The sequence below is a fragment of the Dermacentor albipictus genome, chromosome 3 (genome assembly GCF_038994185.2).
Source record: "Dermacentor albipictus isolate Rhodes 1998 colony chromosome 3, USDA_Dalb.pri_finalv2, whole genome shotgun sequence".
NCBI classification, from domain to species: Eukaryota; Metazoa; Arthropoda; class Arachnida; order Ixodida; family Ixodidae; genus Dermacentor; species Dermacentor albipictus.
In genome coordinates, this window is record NC_091823.1 from 19,791,242 (window position 1) to 19,810,874 (window position 19,633).

At 44.2% G+C, this 19,633-nt stretch overlaps 2 protein-coding genes across 4 annotated transcripts in view; both read right to left on the minus strand.

Moving 5' to 3' along the window:
• LOC139057284 (scavenger receptor class B member 1-like) overlaps positions 1 to 11,018 on the minus strand; it is a 93,868-nt gene extending 82,850 nt beyond the window's left edge. The window contains exon 1 of the mRNA XM_070535202.1: positions 10,538 to 11,018. The gene's annotated coding sequence lies outside the window, so the exon portion shown is untranslated. The remainder of the gene's footprint in view (positions 1 to 10,537) is intronic.
• A 5,818-nt stretch (positions 11,019 to 16,836) lies between these two features.
• Positions 16,837 to 19,633, minus strand: part of LOC139057285 (scavenger receptor class B member 1-like) — a 110,403-nt gene continuing 107,606 nt past the window's right edge. For all 3 annotated transcript variants that reach the window (XM_070535207.1, XM_070535206.1, XM_070535205.1), the window contains one exon: positions 16,837 to 18,647. In XM_070535207.1, the coding sequence (XP_070391308.1) occupies positions 18,446 to 18,647 (202 nt within the window). In that variant the 3' untranslated portion in view covers positions 16,837 to 18,445. The remainder of the gene's footprint in view (positions 18,648 to 19,633) is intronic.

A 19,633-nucleotide genomic window follows, 5' to 3' on the forward strand; every position in this document is an offset into this window, starting at 1 on the left:
AATCTTCCAGACCTCTTGATTTTCCCGGCTGAGGAAATGAAATGGTTCGAAGCGATGATCAAGCAACATCTAACACGGACAAACTGGGGCTAAAAAGAAAGAAAAATGAACGAGATGACATAAAAAAAAAGGAGGGGTAAAGAAAATGGAATGTCTGAACTGCACAGCAAGCAGGTGGCGAAGCAAGAATGGCTTATATGACAGCCTGGTTTGCACTGCACGGGCGTGACACAGGAATTACCTGGGTGAACCTATGAAAGAGAAGTCGAGGAACTGAGGGGCCCGGTTTTTCTTATAATCACTACCATATGAAGCCAACAGATAATGAAGCCAAGGAAAGCACAGGGCAACGAACTCATTTGTAGTGTTTCACTACAAATAACTTCCCCTATACTTTCCTATTATATACATTATTATCTATTGGCTTCATATGGTTGTGGGTGAACCTACGCAGTTCAAAAGATGACCTTCGAAACCTTTTCACCCTTACTCTGCGATCTGACGTGCAATGTGTTAAAGGCCTCTTTACTTCGTCAAGTTGCAATCGAGCGCGCTCGTCTAGTTACACGAGTAAAGCGGGGACAACAAAGCCAGCAGATACGCAATAAAAAGGAAAAAAAAGGGAAGTTCGCTTTCCTGTTTTGATCTAGGCAGACGTGCTTTGTGGGAAAGAGTGCTGGTAAAGAGCAGTTCGGAATACGCACGGGGAGGAAAGAACGTGGCAGCCGGGTTGAGTCTCTTTGTGTCCTCGGTCGTTGACGAGACGTCAAGAAACCGGCGCACGTCAAGTGACGCAAAGCGATCTCGCACCGCCATACAGGACGCGCCGAGTTGACGCCGGTTCGCGACAAGGCACGGTGCGAAAGAATTTCGTCCCCGATGTGCGCAGGGTGCCGTCACGTTGACTCGGCCGTCCGTCGACCGAGAGTGCTTAGAACTGCGCTGCGCGACCACGGTAAAAACGTGCCGTGTCAAGCAGGCGGATTTTAGAAATGATTGACCCTAGCTTTTTGTCGCGCCGTCGCCTTGAGCTTCTGGTCCGGCGGCGTAGCTTAGGAAACATTGATCGGGTCTCCTTGACACATCCGTGGGCGGTGGGAAAGGAGAGAAAACAAAATGAGTCACAGTTTCATGTCGCCCCTCACTTTAGGTTCAGGTCTTTAAAATGGTGTCGCGGTAGCACAATAGGGGACTGGTACCTTTCCAATGCGTTGGAAACTATCGCTTAAAAGCAGCGAATATATTCGGGGTTCTTAAGCCTCATTTGTTATGTACTGTTAAGTTACGAATGTTAGCTGTTGCGAGGTTGAGGTCCCGAGAACTTCGACTACTCCACTTCATTTTTTTTGCTTTTTTAGTTTATTAACTGCACACCGATGGGTAGTTATACAGGGTGTCCCAGCTAACTTTCGCCAGAGTTTAAAAATATGCGAATGCCACGTAGCTGGATAAACAAAATAATGTTGTTTGCCGTCGCTTGGAGACACAGATTATTATTTTTTTGTTCTACGTAATTATACAATTCTTAATTATTCAACTTCTCAAATATCTCAAGTAGATGAAAAATGTCGAAGAGAAAATTGTAGAGCAACATGAAAACCTTCCCATACAGCTTTCTGTTGCTCAATACGTGCTACATAAAAGTGTTTTTTTCGAGCATGAAAGGAGCCCGCGAATACACGAAAAACGCATCGAGCGCGCAGTCGCGCGGCAATTTTGCGTGCATTTGCGGGCTTCTTTCCAGCTCGGTACGTGCTTTTAGAGGGAACGCGAAAACGAGCGATACATACGCGGGACATGAAACGGGGCACAGACGCAACGCGGAAAGACACGAACGACAGCCGAAGGAAAAAGACCGAGAGAGGTAGCAAAACACTCTTATGTAACACGTATTGAGCAACAGAAAGCTGTGCCGGGAATTTTCATCTAGCTTTACAACTTTCTTGTTGGCACTTTTCATCTAATTATAATGTTTGAGACATTGATTGAATAAATAAGACTGATTATGTAAGTAGGCGGAATGAAAAAAATAATCTGAGCATCTCCAAGCGACGGCAAACATTACCTTGGTTCTGTCCAGCTTCGTGGTATTCACATATTTTTAAACTCTGGCTAAAGTTAGCTGGGACACCCTGTATTTAGGCTACATAAGAGACGGCTATCCCAAAACACAGTTGAGAAATACACACACACATGTCCCAAACCCACGATTGTATTAAGTATGCAAACAAGTCTTAGAAAAAAACAAACTAAATACGACTTTGGCAGCGAATAGAAGAAGAAAGAGCAGAAAAGAAGAGAAAGAAGAAAAAGCTAATGACGGCAGCTGGAGATGGGAAGTTTTCACAATTCAGCAGTTCAGCCTTGATAAATAGAATAAAAAACGTAGACCATAACGATACAGCACTTTGGTGAAAGTGTCCGCTTGTCTATTGAAAGCATTCATAGTTAACACAGGGCATTGTAATCTAGTGTCGTTCGGAAAGCAGGCGCTACCTTAGACTGACATACGAGGGCGTGTTCAGCCCTCTGTCCAGCAAAAAAAAAAAAAAGAAAACGAAGGAGTATAACCTTTCCTTGTCCTTTTCTCGTAGGTCACAGTGCAAGTATCTCATCTGTTGTTACAATGACCTGCCCAGCCTTGCGCCCTTAGTTGCTAAACGCATTTGTAGACTTGTGTGCTTATTCCTGGTTGCGTTCACCGGACGAATTAACTCGCCTAAGGGTCACCCTTGTCCAGTGCCTTTTGAGCCTCATTCTGGGAACGTCAGCATCTGACAGTTTTGCACACAACACCCGCCATGCATCATTTACCTCTATGATATGATAGGCTGTGATCGAAATGCGTTATTGAGACTGCGTTAGGGTGACCATTATTCAACGTTTTTCTAAGCAAAAACTAAGCCACGAATGTTTTCGAATGAGGATTAAAAATTTAACAGCAATAGTCGCCTCAGTAGGTGGGAAAGAAGTGTGCGCAAAAAAGTTTTACTCACAAGGCGCTTGAGCTTTACTAATGCTGTGTCGGTCAAATTTGAGAGCGATGAACGTAACCCGCTTAAATGCAACACCCAAAATACTAGACTATGGCTTTTTTTTTTTACATTTGTAATGGTGTGTGGTAATTTAATAAGTATACCGTACATGTCAGCGCCAGTGACATAGTTTCATGAAGCGATATATTTCGCGCAACAAAGGTTAATGCCGGAAACCTTAAACATATTTTTGGCGCTTTCCGCGAAAAATCTGTGTTCGTTATATTTAAAGAAATCGTAGGCCCAGTAAAGACTACGGGTGCTCGAATTTTCGACATTTCGAATACGAGTTGAATAACCTTTAATATCCTACTCGATAATTAACTACTCGAAGTTGTAGAAAAGTAGTTTTTTATCAAATAATACAAGGAATGACAAAGATTGTTGCAGTCTACAGGGAGAAATTAAGACCCTTGCAAGTGGGAACTCTTTTCAGTGATGGTGGTCCATGGGTCCGCGGTAGCTATAGCGCAGCAACAGTCGCTGAGCAAAATTATTGAGGAGGCCACTGCGCACAATAGCTTCCAGTCGATTAATGTGGAAGCCTTGCCTTATGCAGCCGTCGAATTTGTTATATCGATTTAGGGAAATGAATTTATTATTTGGTCTGTCTCAGGATGTTTACACACATTGAAAACGATATGCGGTTCTTCTTAGACAAACACAACACTCGCTACTAATCTGCATGTGGATAGCTTTTTTATTATTAATATTATTACTGACAGGGTCATAGTGCACCAGGTGCGATCACATTTAATTTGTTTTCCGTTTAAAAGCTTCTGAGGTGACCTGACATCAAGTTATGAACGAACTGACGTCCTTAGATCAAATAACGTAAAAAGATTTATTTATTTATTTATTTATTTATTTATTTATTTATTTATTTATTTATTTATTTATTTATTTATTTATTTATTAGCCAAATGGATGCGACGTGGCCATATTTCACATTCTTCAGAAATTAAAAATATCTGGTCTTCAATTAGATTCGGAAATTTAGCTATTCAAACATATCCCTACCAAAAATGCAAGATAATGTTGGGGACACTGAACTTCCCCGGGCACATGCGAAAGCAGTATCGGCTCTCACGCAATTAAGTTACCTGTTTGGCTGCGAAAGCAACGGGCGCAGCACCTATTACTCGGTGCATTTGCCTCTCTAACAAGATGCAGTAGCAGGCGAGCTTGTGATGACGTCAATGCGGCGATAATACATCAGAGCGTTGAGGGGCGGATCCCAGAGCGAGCGTCCCAAACCGGTGCTTGCGCTCCCCCAAATGCCGCGTTGCCCTCACGAGCTGGTGCACCTTTTCTTTTTTTCTTTGCTTTTGTCACAAAACGACGAGAGGGGAAAAGAGATTAAGCCTGTGCAGCGGGACCTCCCCGGCTAGGTGCGTGGCGCCGATAGATGAGTCATCTGTCTACGCAACGCGTGACGTAAAGCTGCCGAATCCCCCTCTGCATCGGCGGCATTTATTCCCTTGCTGCTTCGATGGCGCGTTCCCTAGCGCACAGCCCCGCAGTGCCAAGCTGTGCACAGCGCGGGTTCTCGCAGAAACGATCCAGCTTCAAGCTGCGACCGCTGGTGCGGTGCGCACAAAGAGCGATAGCCACGTGGCGCTCCACGCGCTCACATAGTGCGAACGTGATAAGTGCTCGAAGACTTTGCCGAGACTCCAGTTGTTCCTGCGTGTTTTTGCGTTACACGACAAAACGACAACAAATTGTCACCTTCAGCGATTCTGTCACGAGCTATAACACCAAAGGCCTAATGACTTATTTTACTTCTTTCTTCTGCCTTCCGTAGCAATGGCGATGGAAAGAGAGGGGTGCACGCATATAAGTGCGGTCGTTGGTATATTGTTTTGTTTTTTTTGAGGACGAGGTCTTCTGTGATGACTTTTGTGAACAGGGGTTTGGCGTACGCGGGATGGAGTTGCCTTTTCACGCCCATCGAAACTGCGCCTGTCGTGTACCACGTGTTGTAGCGAGTCGTAAAATGTATAAAAATGTAGGTTTCAATGCGACAAGCTAGAATTTGTCACAGAGTAGGTGAAATTAACGGCGCAGGCGTAATTGGCGTCAATATATTAGAAAATAGCCACATTGCAGCATGGACTGCATGATTTTCGGTATCCCTGGCGTATTGGTAAAAAAAAATGAGAGAAAGGCAAAAGAAAGAAAGAAAAGGCGTTTCAAGCAATGACAACGACGCACACGCGCACAAAAAATAATAATAAAAAATAATAATAAATAACAATATGCGGAGGAAAAAACTCGACACGAATGAAAGAAATAGAGCGTTCGGAAAATGTAAGGTGTGATGATGGAATAAAGAAAATCACTAAAAGATATCATGAAATATCATGCTACAGCCTATCATCTTTAAGAACCTCCAATTTCAGTACATATATATATACATATACCACACACGTCAAGCTTCTCTTCTTTTGCGTCGACTTTGGTTTACACGCCTTTCATTTCTCCTCACATAAATCAGGTCTTCTAGATAGTTCTGAGCGGGAGATGTGTTGGTATTAGGCTTGTATGCTTTTATCGTATGTAGTTCTATCTTTCAACCTGCATCTAGAGTAGCACATCAGGCCAGCGGCCTTGCGAACTTCTCAACTTTGCGTTGTGAACTGGCAGAAAACTGAAACCAGTGCGCCGCTTCTGAGGAAGAAAAGCTTGAACGCCTCAAAATTGCCTCGTCACGTTGGTCTCGTTGACTTGCCACTGCGCACATTCATTTGTCTCCCCCTTACCCGTAACCCAGTGCAGGGTAGCAAACTGTATATCTATCATGATCAATGTTATTTGCGCACCACTTGGAACGATGACTTGGGGACGACAGGCACAAGCTTGATCATGAATTGTAACCAACAAGCTCAAATCAGTACCCTTCTTGGATATCTATCTTCCAGTTAACCTCCCTGTTTCTCGCATCTCATACTATATATATATATATATATATATATATATCCCACTCCCCAAACATTTAATGCGTAAGCATTCTTAGGCGAGCACCCCAGAAAAATCTGTCCATCCCGTGACACCTTACATCTGCAGAATAAATGCATAATTTGTCAATTTAACACATGTAATCTTTATAATAGTGTAACAGTAGATGATTAGTAGCGTTAGAAGAGAAAACGCACTGGTTACGTCGCCATGTGATGGTCGTAACAAAAAAAAAAAAAGGAAAAAGGAAAAAATGAAGCTGTGGTGTGCCGAAGAAATGCCGGTTGTGACGGCGTTTCGGCACAGTTGACATATGACATACCTGCAAAATAAATGTTTAGTTGGTCAAGTTAACACATTTAAACGTTATAATAGTGCAATAGTAGATGAAAGGCAGAGATGGGTAAACAAGCGTAAGCCAGCTAAATAGGCAAGCAAAAGCAAAGTAGCAGCCGTGCCAAATAATTCTTACGCATTAGGAGACAATTCTCATAATTTCCGTAGCATTTCTTTTTTGTTGTTCTTTCCCGCGTCGCTGTGAAGCTGGCGCAAACTAGTTTCACAACACAGTAAAGTGCGAACCAGGTATGAGACGTTAACATCATTTACTCGCAACTCGTGTAAATGCTTGACGCAGCTCGGCGATGTCGCTACGAACTACGCAATGCTGGCGCGGTATGTGAATAGACGGGAACGATCTGCACATGGAGTGACAGTCGCCCTTTGACATTTTTCGCAACTCCTGCGTTCGCGCTTTCGAAAATAAAACAGCTACAACAAGAAAGAGAACACTGGTACACGCTTTCACCAACGATGTCAACCTATGAAACGCGACTTACCGCCAAAAACTGTCAAACAATGTATCGGCTTTTCTTTTTTTGCTTCTGTCCCCCTCCCTCCCCCCCCCCTTTCTGGTTTCAACTGTGTGGGTCACAGTTAACTACAGAGACTCAAACAAGGCATTCGAACAATGTTTGCTGCGTTAAGCAAACAACAAATAGTTCCTGCAAGGTCGAAAGCCTGGCGCCATGATATAGCTGCTGCAGTGGATGGAGCCGAATATTAAGCTGAAGTAGAATCTAGTTCGATTAGAGCCACGTGAGGACATCGCAAGAAAGCTAATTGATGCCTTTGCATTGTGGAACTGCGGAGCTATATTCGCCGATCTCGAGTGCAACCACTATACAGTTCGCCAGAAGGAAATACAAACATATTTCCTTCTATCACGTACCTTGGCGCCATGACGCAAATGGTGCTGAGATCAGCGTGTGCGTAGGGAGGAAAAATGAGGCATAGAACTGGAATACGCTAGAATATTTGTCTCCACGTGCCTTTATAAGGGGGCGATCGACATGTTTGGCTGTTTTGAGCACAATAAGGCGTAGCGTGATCCATTTTCAGGCGTGGTCGCGTTATATTTAATCATGATTATATAACTATTAGCAAAGCTCATCGTCTTAGATTTCGCGCGCCACCTTCCCTCTTTGTACCTGAATCTTGCCTGTTATTGTTTACTGCTTCAGTCTCGCAGTTTCGTCGATTCCCTATATTCCAGTAGCCTTGAGTTTTCTGGATGAATAAAAAAAACTGATCACACAGTAACTTTTTCAAAAGCTACCGAGTTTACCAACCAGTTATAATCGTATTTGGTGAAACAGAACTGCTTGTTGGCTATAGTTGGTGCTTGCTAAAAGACATGTTTTTTTGCCGCAATTGAACACACACAAAAGGAAGACACATAATGACAACACGGGCTGGAGACAACTGCCCGTGTTGTCTTTATGCGTCTTCCTTTTGCGTGTGTTCAATTGGGGCAAAAAACATGTATTTGGTGAACTTGCGAAGGCTTCAATGTCGTGCAACATGCATCTGAAGTTGGAACTTTTGATAATTTGTAAGAAATCCTACGCAACTTGTGTTGATTTAGGTGTGCACGATAACTTTTTATTCGTTTTTTTTTGCCCCCTGAGACTTATGCTAGTTGTATTTTGTCTTTTGGGCCTGTCGTTCTTTTTCTTCTTCCTCTTTCTATCGGCAGCATGTCTATCCCTTCTCTGGCAGCAGTTGCCGCATTTACCCAATGCAGTAGGCCTAATTACGCTACAATAATTGGCATAGCCTCATAAATAAAAAAAAATAAAAAAATATCAGAACATAATTTTTGCATCTGTTCCGTTTCAATCTAAGCGCAACCGTAACGTCAAATGTAGTACTAGGATGTACTTTTATACGCATTGGACAACGGCTATGTGCAAGCTTTCGATTTGCAAGCTAACAGACAAGGACTAGATTACAATATAACAATCGAATATAGGGCATGTTACATGATCTAGAAAATCTAGATACGACCTTGAAATTCCGAATGACCCTAACGATAGTTGCGCCCTTCAGTGTGATCTTGACAACCCATTTAATTGGTGTGAGCGATGGTGTATGGTTCTTAACCCGCCTAAGTGTAAAGTTATGTCCACCTCACGCCAATCTAATCCGTCCAAAAGGTTCGATTACAAGATTAACGGAGTTTCACTAGAGAGTGTCCTATATTATAAATATATTGGTGTTCACATTACTAACAACCTGTCCTGGCGCATGCACATGGGACATGTCACTAACAATGCGAACCGCGCCCTCGGCTACATGCGCAGAAACTTCTCTCAGGCTCCATCCAAATTGAAGTTACTTTTGTATCAAACACTAATACGGCCTAAACTAGAATATGCATCATCCCTATGAGACCTCCTGTAACTCACTTCAATCGACGCTATGGGATCTGATCAGAATCGCTCAGCTCGCTTCATCCTTTCGAATTATTCTCGCACAGCTTGTGTTCCTTTAATGAAATCAAAACTTGTTCTAACTAATCTTGCAATTCATAGAAAAATTGCAAGCCTTAGTCTTTACCACAGCATTTTCTTTCATAACCAGACACTAAAACAGGAATCCCATCATACATATCATCACGTGTTGATCATAGGCATAAAGTTGCCATACCTAGCTGCAAAACAAATGTGCTTTTTAATTCTTTCTTACCTAAGACTAGTGCAGAGAGGAACCACCTTCCGCCTATTATTGCCTGCATTGAAGACATGTCATCCTTCAAGACAGCAATCACTAAGCATATCACTGAACAGGCATCTGCATTATCTTTTTGCTGTACTTTTTTTGTTGTTTATTTTGTTTTTCCACCCACCCCCTCTGTAACGCCGCTGATGGTCCTGCGGCCGGTACTGTTATAAATAATAAATAAATAAATATAGTCCAGTTCATCGATTTGCAAGCGAAAGCCCTTCTCGGTATTGTAGTCCGTTGGGGCTTGTGCTCATGGGACAATCATGCCATTTCGAGAAAAAAAAGAAAAACCACAGATATAAGCTAATTTTTATAATAACGCACGTCACACGGGTGGAAAATCCAGCTGGTATCAGCCTATCACAACCGCGATCATGAAAACATATGCGCGCCGCCACGCTCCCAAGCGTCGTCTGCTCGGTGTCGAGCGCCGAGGCATGCCTCGTAGCTTAATTGCACTCTCGTGCCATGTTATTGTGAAACAAACAGCAGGTGCCATGCCACTCATAGCTCAGAACCTGTGGTGTAGCTTTGTCCCAAATTTAGTTCTATCAGAAACCATGTGCGGTCATGCGTTTACTGTCGCCGATCATACTCTGTTGCTTTGCAATTCAGTCATCAGTACCTGTTTGATGAGAAGACGGACCAAAATAAGCATGACTTGCAACGCGCTGTTAAAGTAAAAAAAAAAATTCATGCAGACCATTGGTGTGAGGGAAAAACAAAGGCAATATGTGTGTGGATAACGTTGCATGGTATAACTGCGCATTTATTTCAGTTAAGTAATACCGCTTCTGATGAAAATACAACACGATCCGAAATTTTCAGCCGCTTAAGCCCGAGGTCACTGGACATAATAGTACACAACAAGACGTTCTTCTGAGTGCCTGAGCAGATCGGGTGCGAAGCCACCCGATCAAATTTTTGTCACTAAACTTTTGTCAGGCGCGGTTTTTTTAAGATACGCTAACTAATGTGCATAGCTGATCCTGTTCTAAATAATAAAGAAACAACTCAGTGACGCCAGGGATTCAGGGATACAGCGCGCATGACTCTAGCCTCTAGAGCGCTCGGGCATTGTGCTTCAGCAAAAAAGAAAGCAATTTGAATATTTGAAAAATTCGAAGTAATCATGTGACACTAAATTCCCCGAGATGCTCATGTCGTATTGTTGGTGCCGCAAGTTGTTCACGGTGCGATTTTTTTGCCCGTCTGTATAGCGAACTTATTAAATATCATATTGCCACGACAGTTAAACATTCAGCAGTATCAGATCGTCGTTGCTGTGCTGGAGATTCACCGCAAAGGCAGCTGCACGGACGATCAAACAGCACGGAAAAAAAGCACCACGCGTTCAGTTCATCAGCTGCTGTCAAGCGTCGCCTTTTCTCTCTCTCTCTGTTCAGCTTTCCAGCAGCGCCGCTGAATGGAGTGATGCTTTCCGCACATACATTCATCCAATAAACGCCTACCTTTGCGGGTGATCCGTTGGTCAACAGCGTGCGCTTTCCCACGTCGCCGAACGACGGTCAGTTCACGACGACGGATGGCAGGGCACGTTGAACCCGGTCGGCGGGGCCACAAGTGCGCTTGCTGTCGAGGCTCCTACAGCCTGCGCGGCAATTGCTTCGTCCCGTTCATACGAACAGAGCTACCTTTCGCGCAGTCGGGCCACACGCACTCGCGCCGGTAACACGGCTTTCGGCAACAGTTTTCGGGACCACCGGCCGGCCGGCTTCGAAGTCTGGCGGTAGCACCGTACACAGTGGCTGTGACGGCAACGAGCAGGACAGTCCGTCCTTTCCGCTTCCGTGCCGAGGGCCTGCTTCCCTGCTCGTCCGTGGGATTCGAACGATTGTCGAGCGGTCCCGCGGTGGTGCAGACAAAAGAAACGACGCCGGCGGGGCACACAAACGGCAGTTCGAAAGCGCGCTCCAACAGCTTCCAACCACCCCTCTGCTCTCCCTCGCCACCCTCCCATCTGTTAAAAGTTCCCCCTCTCCACCGCGTGCCTTTCGCGCGCGATGCTCTGGCGTGCGTCCCCGCCCGGTCCGCGTGGCGTGATCCGGAGATGCGCGAACCAGCGGTCCCGTTCATGATTTGCAGCAGCCGCTGGCTCCCCTAGCTCCTTTCTTCTTCATTTTTTTAAATGTTGGGAGGCTTTCTGGCGGTGGGGCCTGCGACGCTCTACTAGCAGCACCTTGAGACTTCTTGCACCACGCATACCACGGCGTTCAGGCCGCAGGGATTGGGAAACAGCTCGTCGTGGAGGGCCACGCGTTAACTGCAGCTTGAGACACACTCAATATTTTAAAGAGAAACCTAATACCATGCATTTGCCCATTCTTTCATGAGGACGGCACCTGCTGGCCTGTCTCCGTCGTCGCGACTGCGATCACTTAATTTGCCGCACCGTGTCGTGCCGTAGTCACCATCAAATTAACGTGTTGCGAAATGACTGAGAAAACTATTTCGCGACTTTAATATTGTATTATATGACACGCTTTCTTCTTTTATCGAATGTGCAGCTGTGGTATAGGAGCACACGCCCAGTCAAGCCGCTTCTGTTCGGCTTTTTCTTTGTGCCACTGGACATGTATACCCGCGAAATCAAAAATAAAGATTTAATTTGATTGCGTAAAACAGGCAGTGCAGGTGGTGCAAAGGTCGTCAAGGAACTCTCGCAACATGCCCAGGACCGAGACATTTCCGGCAGTCGTGTCTGTACGAAAAATTCCTTGCTCGTGGCCCAAGCAACAGATTAGCGTAAGTCTCCATGGGATTTTCTCGTTGACAGTTAATTGATACACTTCTTGGGAATAGTAGTTAAGAAGCATTTTAAAGCGAAGTTTTTGTTGCCTACTTTCTCCGTTTTCGCGTGACTGCCCGGCTGTTGTGTGCTGGGTACTGTTGGGTCGGTCGCTATCTCGGCGCATAGTTTCACGGATATATACACGAAGGCCACGTGAAACCACCAGCGAAGTGGCGTATACATCCCTATTGTACTATCAAAGTATGCAGATAATGATAATATTAATTATTATATTAACTTCCTATATAAACCCTGAACATATAATGTCGGGTCACAGGCATCTGTAAAGCACACGGTTCTGCTAATGGAATGCTGAAATATATTTAACGGATTTTTGTATTTGCTTCATTTTCCTTAATTTAGCCACTTAAGCATGTGTGTGTGTTCGTTCTTGTCCAATCCTCCACAATGGATATATGTCCCACCACGATTCCTACATAAAACCTGAACACTTCATGTCGGCTCACAGAAATCTCTGAAGCATATCAATTCGTTTGTAGAATGGTTAATTATGGTTTATGGATCCTTTGATTTACTTTTTTTAGCCATTCTGTATGTGCCAGTGAGAATTTGGGCCAGTTCTAATTGGCCTATTCTCCTGAATATCTATGTTTCACTGTGACACAAGTGGTACAGAATCCCTCAGTGGTGCTTGATATGCGTCGTACTTGTCTGCGCATACACCATCATACACCATTCTTCCGACAACGAGCATCGTACATCACCTTCGTACTTGTGACATCCATACGTATACGTCACGCACTATGCATCCACCCGAATTGGAGTTTGCGTTTCGGCATAGCCTGTGAACGATGCAGTGCATAAACATAAAAACTGCATGGCGATAAAGGTGTGACCTTTGTGATGGATAAACGAAAAAAATCCATGCGATCATTCTAGCCATAGGAAGAAAGTAAACAAAGTTGTACGCATCACCGTTAGTTCTAAAGCTTATAATTAACCGCCTTAATTGCTAAAGCTTCGCTTCACAGATTCTAACATATGTGAGTTAGATCTGCATATGATTCGTTAATTCCCTCGATGTTCCCACGATCGTTCGGGCTTGTGTTGTTCCTATAGTCTTATATACAATTTCCTTTCTTTCTTTCTTTCTTTCTTTCTTTCTTTCTTTCTTTCTTTCTTTCTTTCTTTCTTTCTTTCTTTCTTATCTACATGATCCACGGACTTGCTAGCTGTGTTAGTGTTTAACATTTCGTTATATTCTTTCGGCAGTGTTTATTTTTGTTTAGAAAGACCTCACAGGTCTACGAAGAAGCATAGCGTGAGGGGGGCATATAATAGTATATTTATCCTCTTTTTTTCTTCCTGGCTAGGATTTCTGGATAGCCATCCCTTTCTGCAACCAAACTTTCCATGTTTCAATTTAATAAACAAAGCGAGATCAAAGTACATGGCTTCAGAAACATGCTCTTCTTCGACGCCGGGATTAGGTGTACAGATTTTGGTATACGCCTTCAAAGTACATTTCGGGTGAAGTCCTATTCCCTCCCACCCCTCACTCTCCTTCGTGTTTTTATAAAACCCTATAAGTACACTTCTGCAATATTGGGCTTCAGGTCTATTTATCTGGTACTATACGGCCCGACTGGAGTAGGTGCGATAACTACTGCCATGGAACTACTACAGTGAACTGGAACATCCTAGTTCAATGTATTACAATTACTGGAAGAAAGATGAAAACAGCAGGTGCACAAGCATTGTTGCGTGACTGATTCAGCGCCAGTCACCTGCTCATGTGCCTAGTACGGTCTGTGCGAACTCACGACTGTGCTTTTTTTGTGTCGGTGAGAGGGGGGGATTACGGCAAAGTATAATAATAGAAAGTCAGAAGATATGTAAAAGCGTGCAGCTCTGCATAGTAAAGGAGCTGCAGCTAAAGTGTGCTGCAGCTATCGTAGTGAAAACTTGTCCGTCGCACTGCGAGAACATTTTTTTACGTTTTGATTGCATATTTCACTGCCACATGCAAGCGCTTGCACGGCGTACTCGGAACTACGCTAGAAGTACATATGTAATGAAAATAGACGCGTCCAAGTTGAAACCAACGTTTGTGCGGACTGGTAAGGCCACCTAACGGCAAGTCTGTCAAGCGTTGTAACCCTTACGCAGTTTGTGCGAGAAATATTTCGCGAGCACGTTCGTCAACAGATGGCAGCTCTTGAACACCGCGTCTTGCTGGTATGCAGAGCACGTAAGTGCCATGGTCGCCGCGCGATTCAAAAACAGAGCATAGGCTGTCATCTTGTGCCGTTGGAGCCCTGGACAGAGGGCCCCACCCCGCTGCAGAGGCCAATAAATGTTTTTGATTATTATTATTATTATTATTATTATTATTTGCAGGCTGCTCTGTCCAGTGGCACTGAAAAGTTTGGACCTTATGTGTGACTGTCTTCGGTGTCTACACTGAGATAGATACGTTTACAATAGCTGCACATTTTCTGCTCTGCTATATAATTGCGACAGGTGTGCTCAGATACGATCCCGAAATACATTTGTTTCTCCCTTCCCACTCTCCTTGTCACGAAAAAGCTAATGTTACCATTAACGGAAATAGCCTCGGGCAGCGGTAAATGTGACACGCGAGAAAACATGGCCCGCACATGAGCCAAAGGCCAAACATATGAACCGTACGTTACCTACTGCCCAGACCATCGTAAGAGGCATGCTGTTATTCAAGGTTGACTATATTTTCCTTCTGTCAATTAGCTTTTGTTTTTCGCGTATATGGATCTTTATTGTTTTGCGACTTGATGTACGAGGACGAAATGATTACTAAAGTTGGGAAGGTGCACTGTAACTGTCCTTTACACACCCTGTCTCGTCAACGAAAGTAACGTTTCACTCAAAGCACAAAAGTGAGATAAGACTGACCTTGGATCGGCAGGGACTGACATCAGCAGAGCTTGCCCGCGCCAACCTCTTAACATCTTTTCCGAAGGAGCAACAAACTATCTACTTGGCCTCGCTCCAGCGTCAGTTCTGAATTTCTCATTTTCTTTTATTTGCTCTTGAAATAAGTCGACATATAGAACGTTAAACAACAAAACAAATGCGTTCATTTCACATCTCGCTAGCAAAACGACAACAACGAGTTGCACGCTGCCTCCCACGAGGACATCAATAAAACAACGGATTCATAAACGTAACCTCCAGGACCATTGGTCAGTGTGCCTCTTAGCTACTGCTGGATCTACACGGACGCATTGTTGACCCACAGGCACTCAAGTCGCCTTCATGGGCCTTAACACCCGTGAAATTCGAGCGACACTCAGGTGCAATACAACCACCTGGGTAGCTGCTACTTAAGCTGCAGGCCAAACACGGTCAGCATCATACTACAAGTCGCCAAAATCATACGAGTCAGCTAAGCGCGATTTCACTATTCCAGATCAACAACAAAGTATCCTTTGCGTAGGTATACGCGTCAGTAATATGAAAGGGAACACGAATTTTAAGGCGAAAGCCTTTCTAGGCTCATGGTGAAGTTTGTGACAGCAGACCTGACCGCCGAAGTGCCCGCCGAAGTGTCATCACGCCATAGGGAGACAGATTAAAGAATGAAAAATTATTGATAGTGACAGTTAGTGAATGATAACGTTATAATAGAGGTTATTAGAGGTTAATAATGAGTAAAAATGACTACTAATGACTTGCAATGACTAATAATGACTTCGAAATGACGAATATGTCCAACGACGGCTTGTAATGACCGCAATTGATTACACATGACTAAAAATGCTTACTAGTGAGCAGTAATGACTAATAATGACTACTAATGACTGTGAAATGACCAATCTGTCTAACGACGGCTTGCAATGAACACAATTGATTACAAATGACTAAGAATGCTTACTAGTGATCAGTAATGACTAATAATGAATGAAATGACTTGTAATGACTAGTAATGACTATGAAATGACCAATATGTCTAATCACAACTTGTGAAGACTACGATTGATTGTAACTGACTAAATATCTTTAGTAATGACCAGTGATGACTAATATTGGCTGAAATGACTTGTAGTGACTAGTAATGACTAGGAAATGTCCCATAAGTCTAATGACAATTTGTACCGACTACAATTCATTAGAAATTATTAAAAATGCTCAGTAATGACCAGTAATGACTAATAATAACTGAAATAACTTGTATTTACTACTAATGACTACAGTATGAACAACATGTCTAACGACGGCTTGTAATGACCACAATTCATTACATATCACTAAGAATGCTTAGTAGTGAGCAGTAATGACAGTGAAAGAAAGAACAGAAAGAGCAGAAGCAAAGAGAAAAAGGTGAATTATAAGAGGAAGAAGAGTAGGCTTTCGCCGTTGACCTCGTAAGAGAGATCGTAAGAGACCGTCATTTTTCTTTTTCAAACGCGCGCGCAATAGTTTAACATGCATGCCTTTCATAGAAATGTTCAATGAGACAATGTTCAACAGGAAAACTAGTTATGTATCAAGTTCCCACGATTGAACCCACGCATCACGAGTTATCGTCGCTTCCATCTCTGTCTCTCTCTCCCTTTCTTAAAGTTAGCTGTTCCCTTTCATATTGCTCGCGAGTGTACGTGGTCAGTTCCGCTCTAACTACCAAAGTGAACGCCCTTGCTCAGCGTATTCCTTCATCTGAGGCATTTTCACACTTCCCTTCCCTCTGACTCGCACCTTCACCCTTACTGCCCCAAAATATATGCTCCAACGAGACGCTCGTAGTCTAGTCCTCAGAGTTTCTGTTCCCTTCTACTGAATCTCTCTAGGGGGCGTCTTCCTCAGCAGGCGTCGGACTGTGGCGGCTTTTGCAATTTCCGCCACTCAGACCTGAAGACTCCTGTGAGTTGTTTGTGTTAAGTGTTACAGCAGCGACACTCGTAGTGCCTTGTCCTTGGCGAACGTTCGGTTCAAGAAATATAACTACCAACCACTTAGACATTCATTCAAAATGCCCATATGTTTATTAGTGTTACACGAACACAAAAATACAAAAATGCAACAAATGGTGCTGTCGAGTAAACCGCGACACAGTGTAAAGCTGTTCTGCCTCTACAAGACGCAAGACAACGCACAATGTTCAATGCAATGCGCTTTTATGCATGCCCGTGAGTCTATCGCTAAAAAATGCGATGGTAACCATTCTAGGTGCCAGAGAATGCCGTTTCTTGAACTATGAGCCCTCGATAAGTGGCCCTCGTTGGGAAGCACGACTCCAGTTTCACTGCAGGCGAACGTAGCGGTAGCACATTGGTGCTGGCACGCACTACTGACGAGGGCAGTTGCCTTCACGCTCCTGCAACAGTCAACGCACGTGGACAGCAAGATTTCAGGCTGCATCTTTCCATAAGCGCAAATGGTCTGTAGAAGTAATGGAACTTTGATCGCTTTGTTTCAGTGAAATACGATGGAGCACAAGGCACGATATCATTGGTGGTAAATCGTGGTTTTCATGACCACAAGGGAACAATTATGTTCACAAACAGTTGCCGATCAGACCTGCATGTTTCTGTCTGCTGCATTATCCAAGCCGTCAGGCAGTGTCCTTGCTTTACAGTTTGAAGCATCACAGCGGCAAAGTTCGAACGATATGACTGAAATGGCAGACAGTAATGTGATTTACGTAACAGGAAAACCTCAGATAACTAAGTTTTCATCAACAGTATAGAAAAACACATTATTAAAAAGCGCGAGAAGAACACCGGTACTCAGAGTAGTCGTTTAGTTAGCAAAAATATTAATTGCATAGAAATATCCGATGCATCTGCACAATTACATTACAACCACAATATTTGGAGCAGACTCTTACAATATACATATGAGGCGAGAAACAGTACATCACTCAACGCTTTCAGAAATTTCGCCTTTGTTGATTTGTTACCGACCGTGAATTTTTGGTAGCCACACTCCTTTTGACAGCCAGACATCAACGAGTGATGAACTAGCCGTCCAGTTATAACACTTAACTTCGGCACACACAAGATTCGCGAGATGGCACGCAAGCACGCATAGCGCGCAAATGTCCACGCATCCCACACTTAGAAGTGCGCACACACACGGCGCCCTCTGCAGAGTGAGATTGTTCACATCGTAGCTAGTGTCCGTATTCGCTGTACAGTTAGCACAAGCGAGAAATTTCACAGCACCACAGCGCAGACCGGGCACGTGAGTGCGATGATCACACGCGCTAAGAACACACACACTCTGGCAAGGGGTCGAACCGGCGACCCTCAATGACCGCTTGGAGCAAGGCCTACAGGACTGCACGTTGTCCCTGCCGATGGTCCCTGCACTGACCGGTTATGACCCTGTATATGATCCGCTGCGTTGACAATAGAGCCCAAGAGCTGCACTGCTCCATCCCACCACCCCCTTTCTTACGAAGGCACGACGCATCGGCTGGGGCGCCTGATGCTTGTGACGAAAAGCATCGTATGCTATTCAGTCACAGGCCACAAGAAACGCACACTTCAGTTTTGCAGACGCTCATCGAGTTTGAGCGCACTGGTGCCGATGCGTGTGGCCGCGCACACTGCGCACATAGCAGGCGCTAGACGGCGGTGGATTGCAAGAGCAGGGCGTCGGCCTCGGGCTCGTCCTGAGCGAGCGCCACTGGAACAGCGCCGTTCTTGACGAGGCCGTTGTTGTTGTCCCGGCTGGCGAGGAAGCTGCCGCCGTTGAGGTAGATGGACACCTTGTCCCTGGGAGCCTTGGATGGCTCCGAGACGACGCGCCGTCGACTTCGGCGGGACCTGCACAAGCGCACGCACGTTATCGCGCGTTATCGCGCGTTATCGCACTCTTGGAGTATATATCGGGCGCTTCAGTTAACTCGTGCCAAGCTTTTAGAAATCCACGTGTGCGTTACGAGAATTAAACCAACTTAGTATTGTTCACCGTCACCTTCAGCAACTCAATGTATTTTTACTATAAACTTAGGTAATTAACAATAATTAACCAATTTCTATAGTATTGCTTTAAGCGCAACATCTCCACTGCAAAATTTGTAAGGCCTACCTAGAAATATCCGAATTTCTTTACGTAATCATAGCTGCTGTGGGCTTAATTTTTTCGGGCTGCGAAGAAAGCGCTGAAGATTTGAAAAAAAGTACCACGTGTTTTGGCACTCACGCACAGCGACATTAGTGCCCTCAAACAAGCTACGAACGAATGATCGATGCTGCAGTGAATAATCCTAAGTTGGTTCGATTCTCGTAACGCGCAAATGTATTTTTTAAAGGCCTGGTACGAGTTAGTTGAAACACCGTGCATATACACTGTACTGTATATATGTAATAAGTTGCAGGGTCATTATGGCGGAATCACGACCGATTGCAGAAACAGTTGCGTGCATGTATAGATACTATATCATATGTTAGGTGTCCGTTCTTTTCTTGCCTCTTGCATAATAATTTGTTGACCTCCTCGCCTTTCCCTTTAGTGTCCCTTAGCAGTTTCTAACGTAAACACTGTTTAAATAACAAAACGCTAAAACTGAAGGAACTTGACGCTTTCTACCGTAACAAAAAAAAAAAGGCTGCCGTTCATAAATTGGGGGAACGACGCAGATTTTCAGCGCTGTTGACATCATTTGTCTTCACTTATCCTGCCCTAAGTTTTTCGTTATGTCGTGATTTATACGTCGGCTAGATATCTGCATAACTTTATTCAAACGTAAGGAATTATGCCGTACAGCATGCACTACGGCATACTCTAATATGTTTGCGACATACTATGG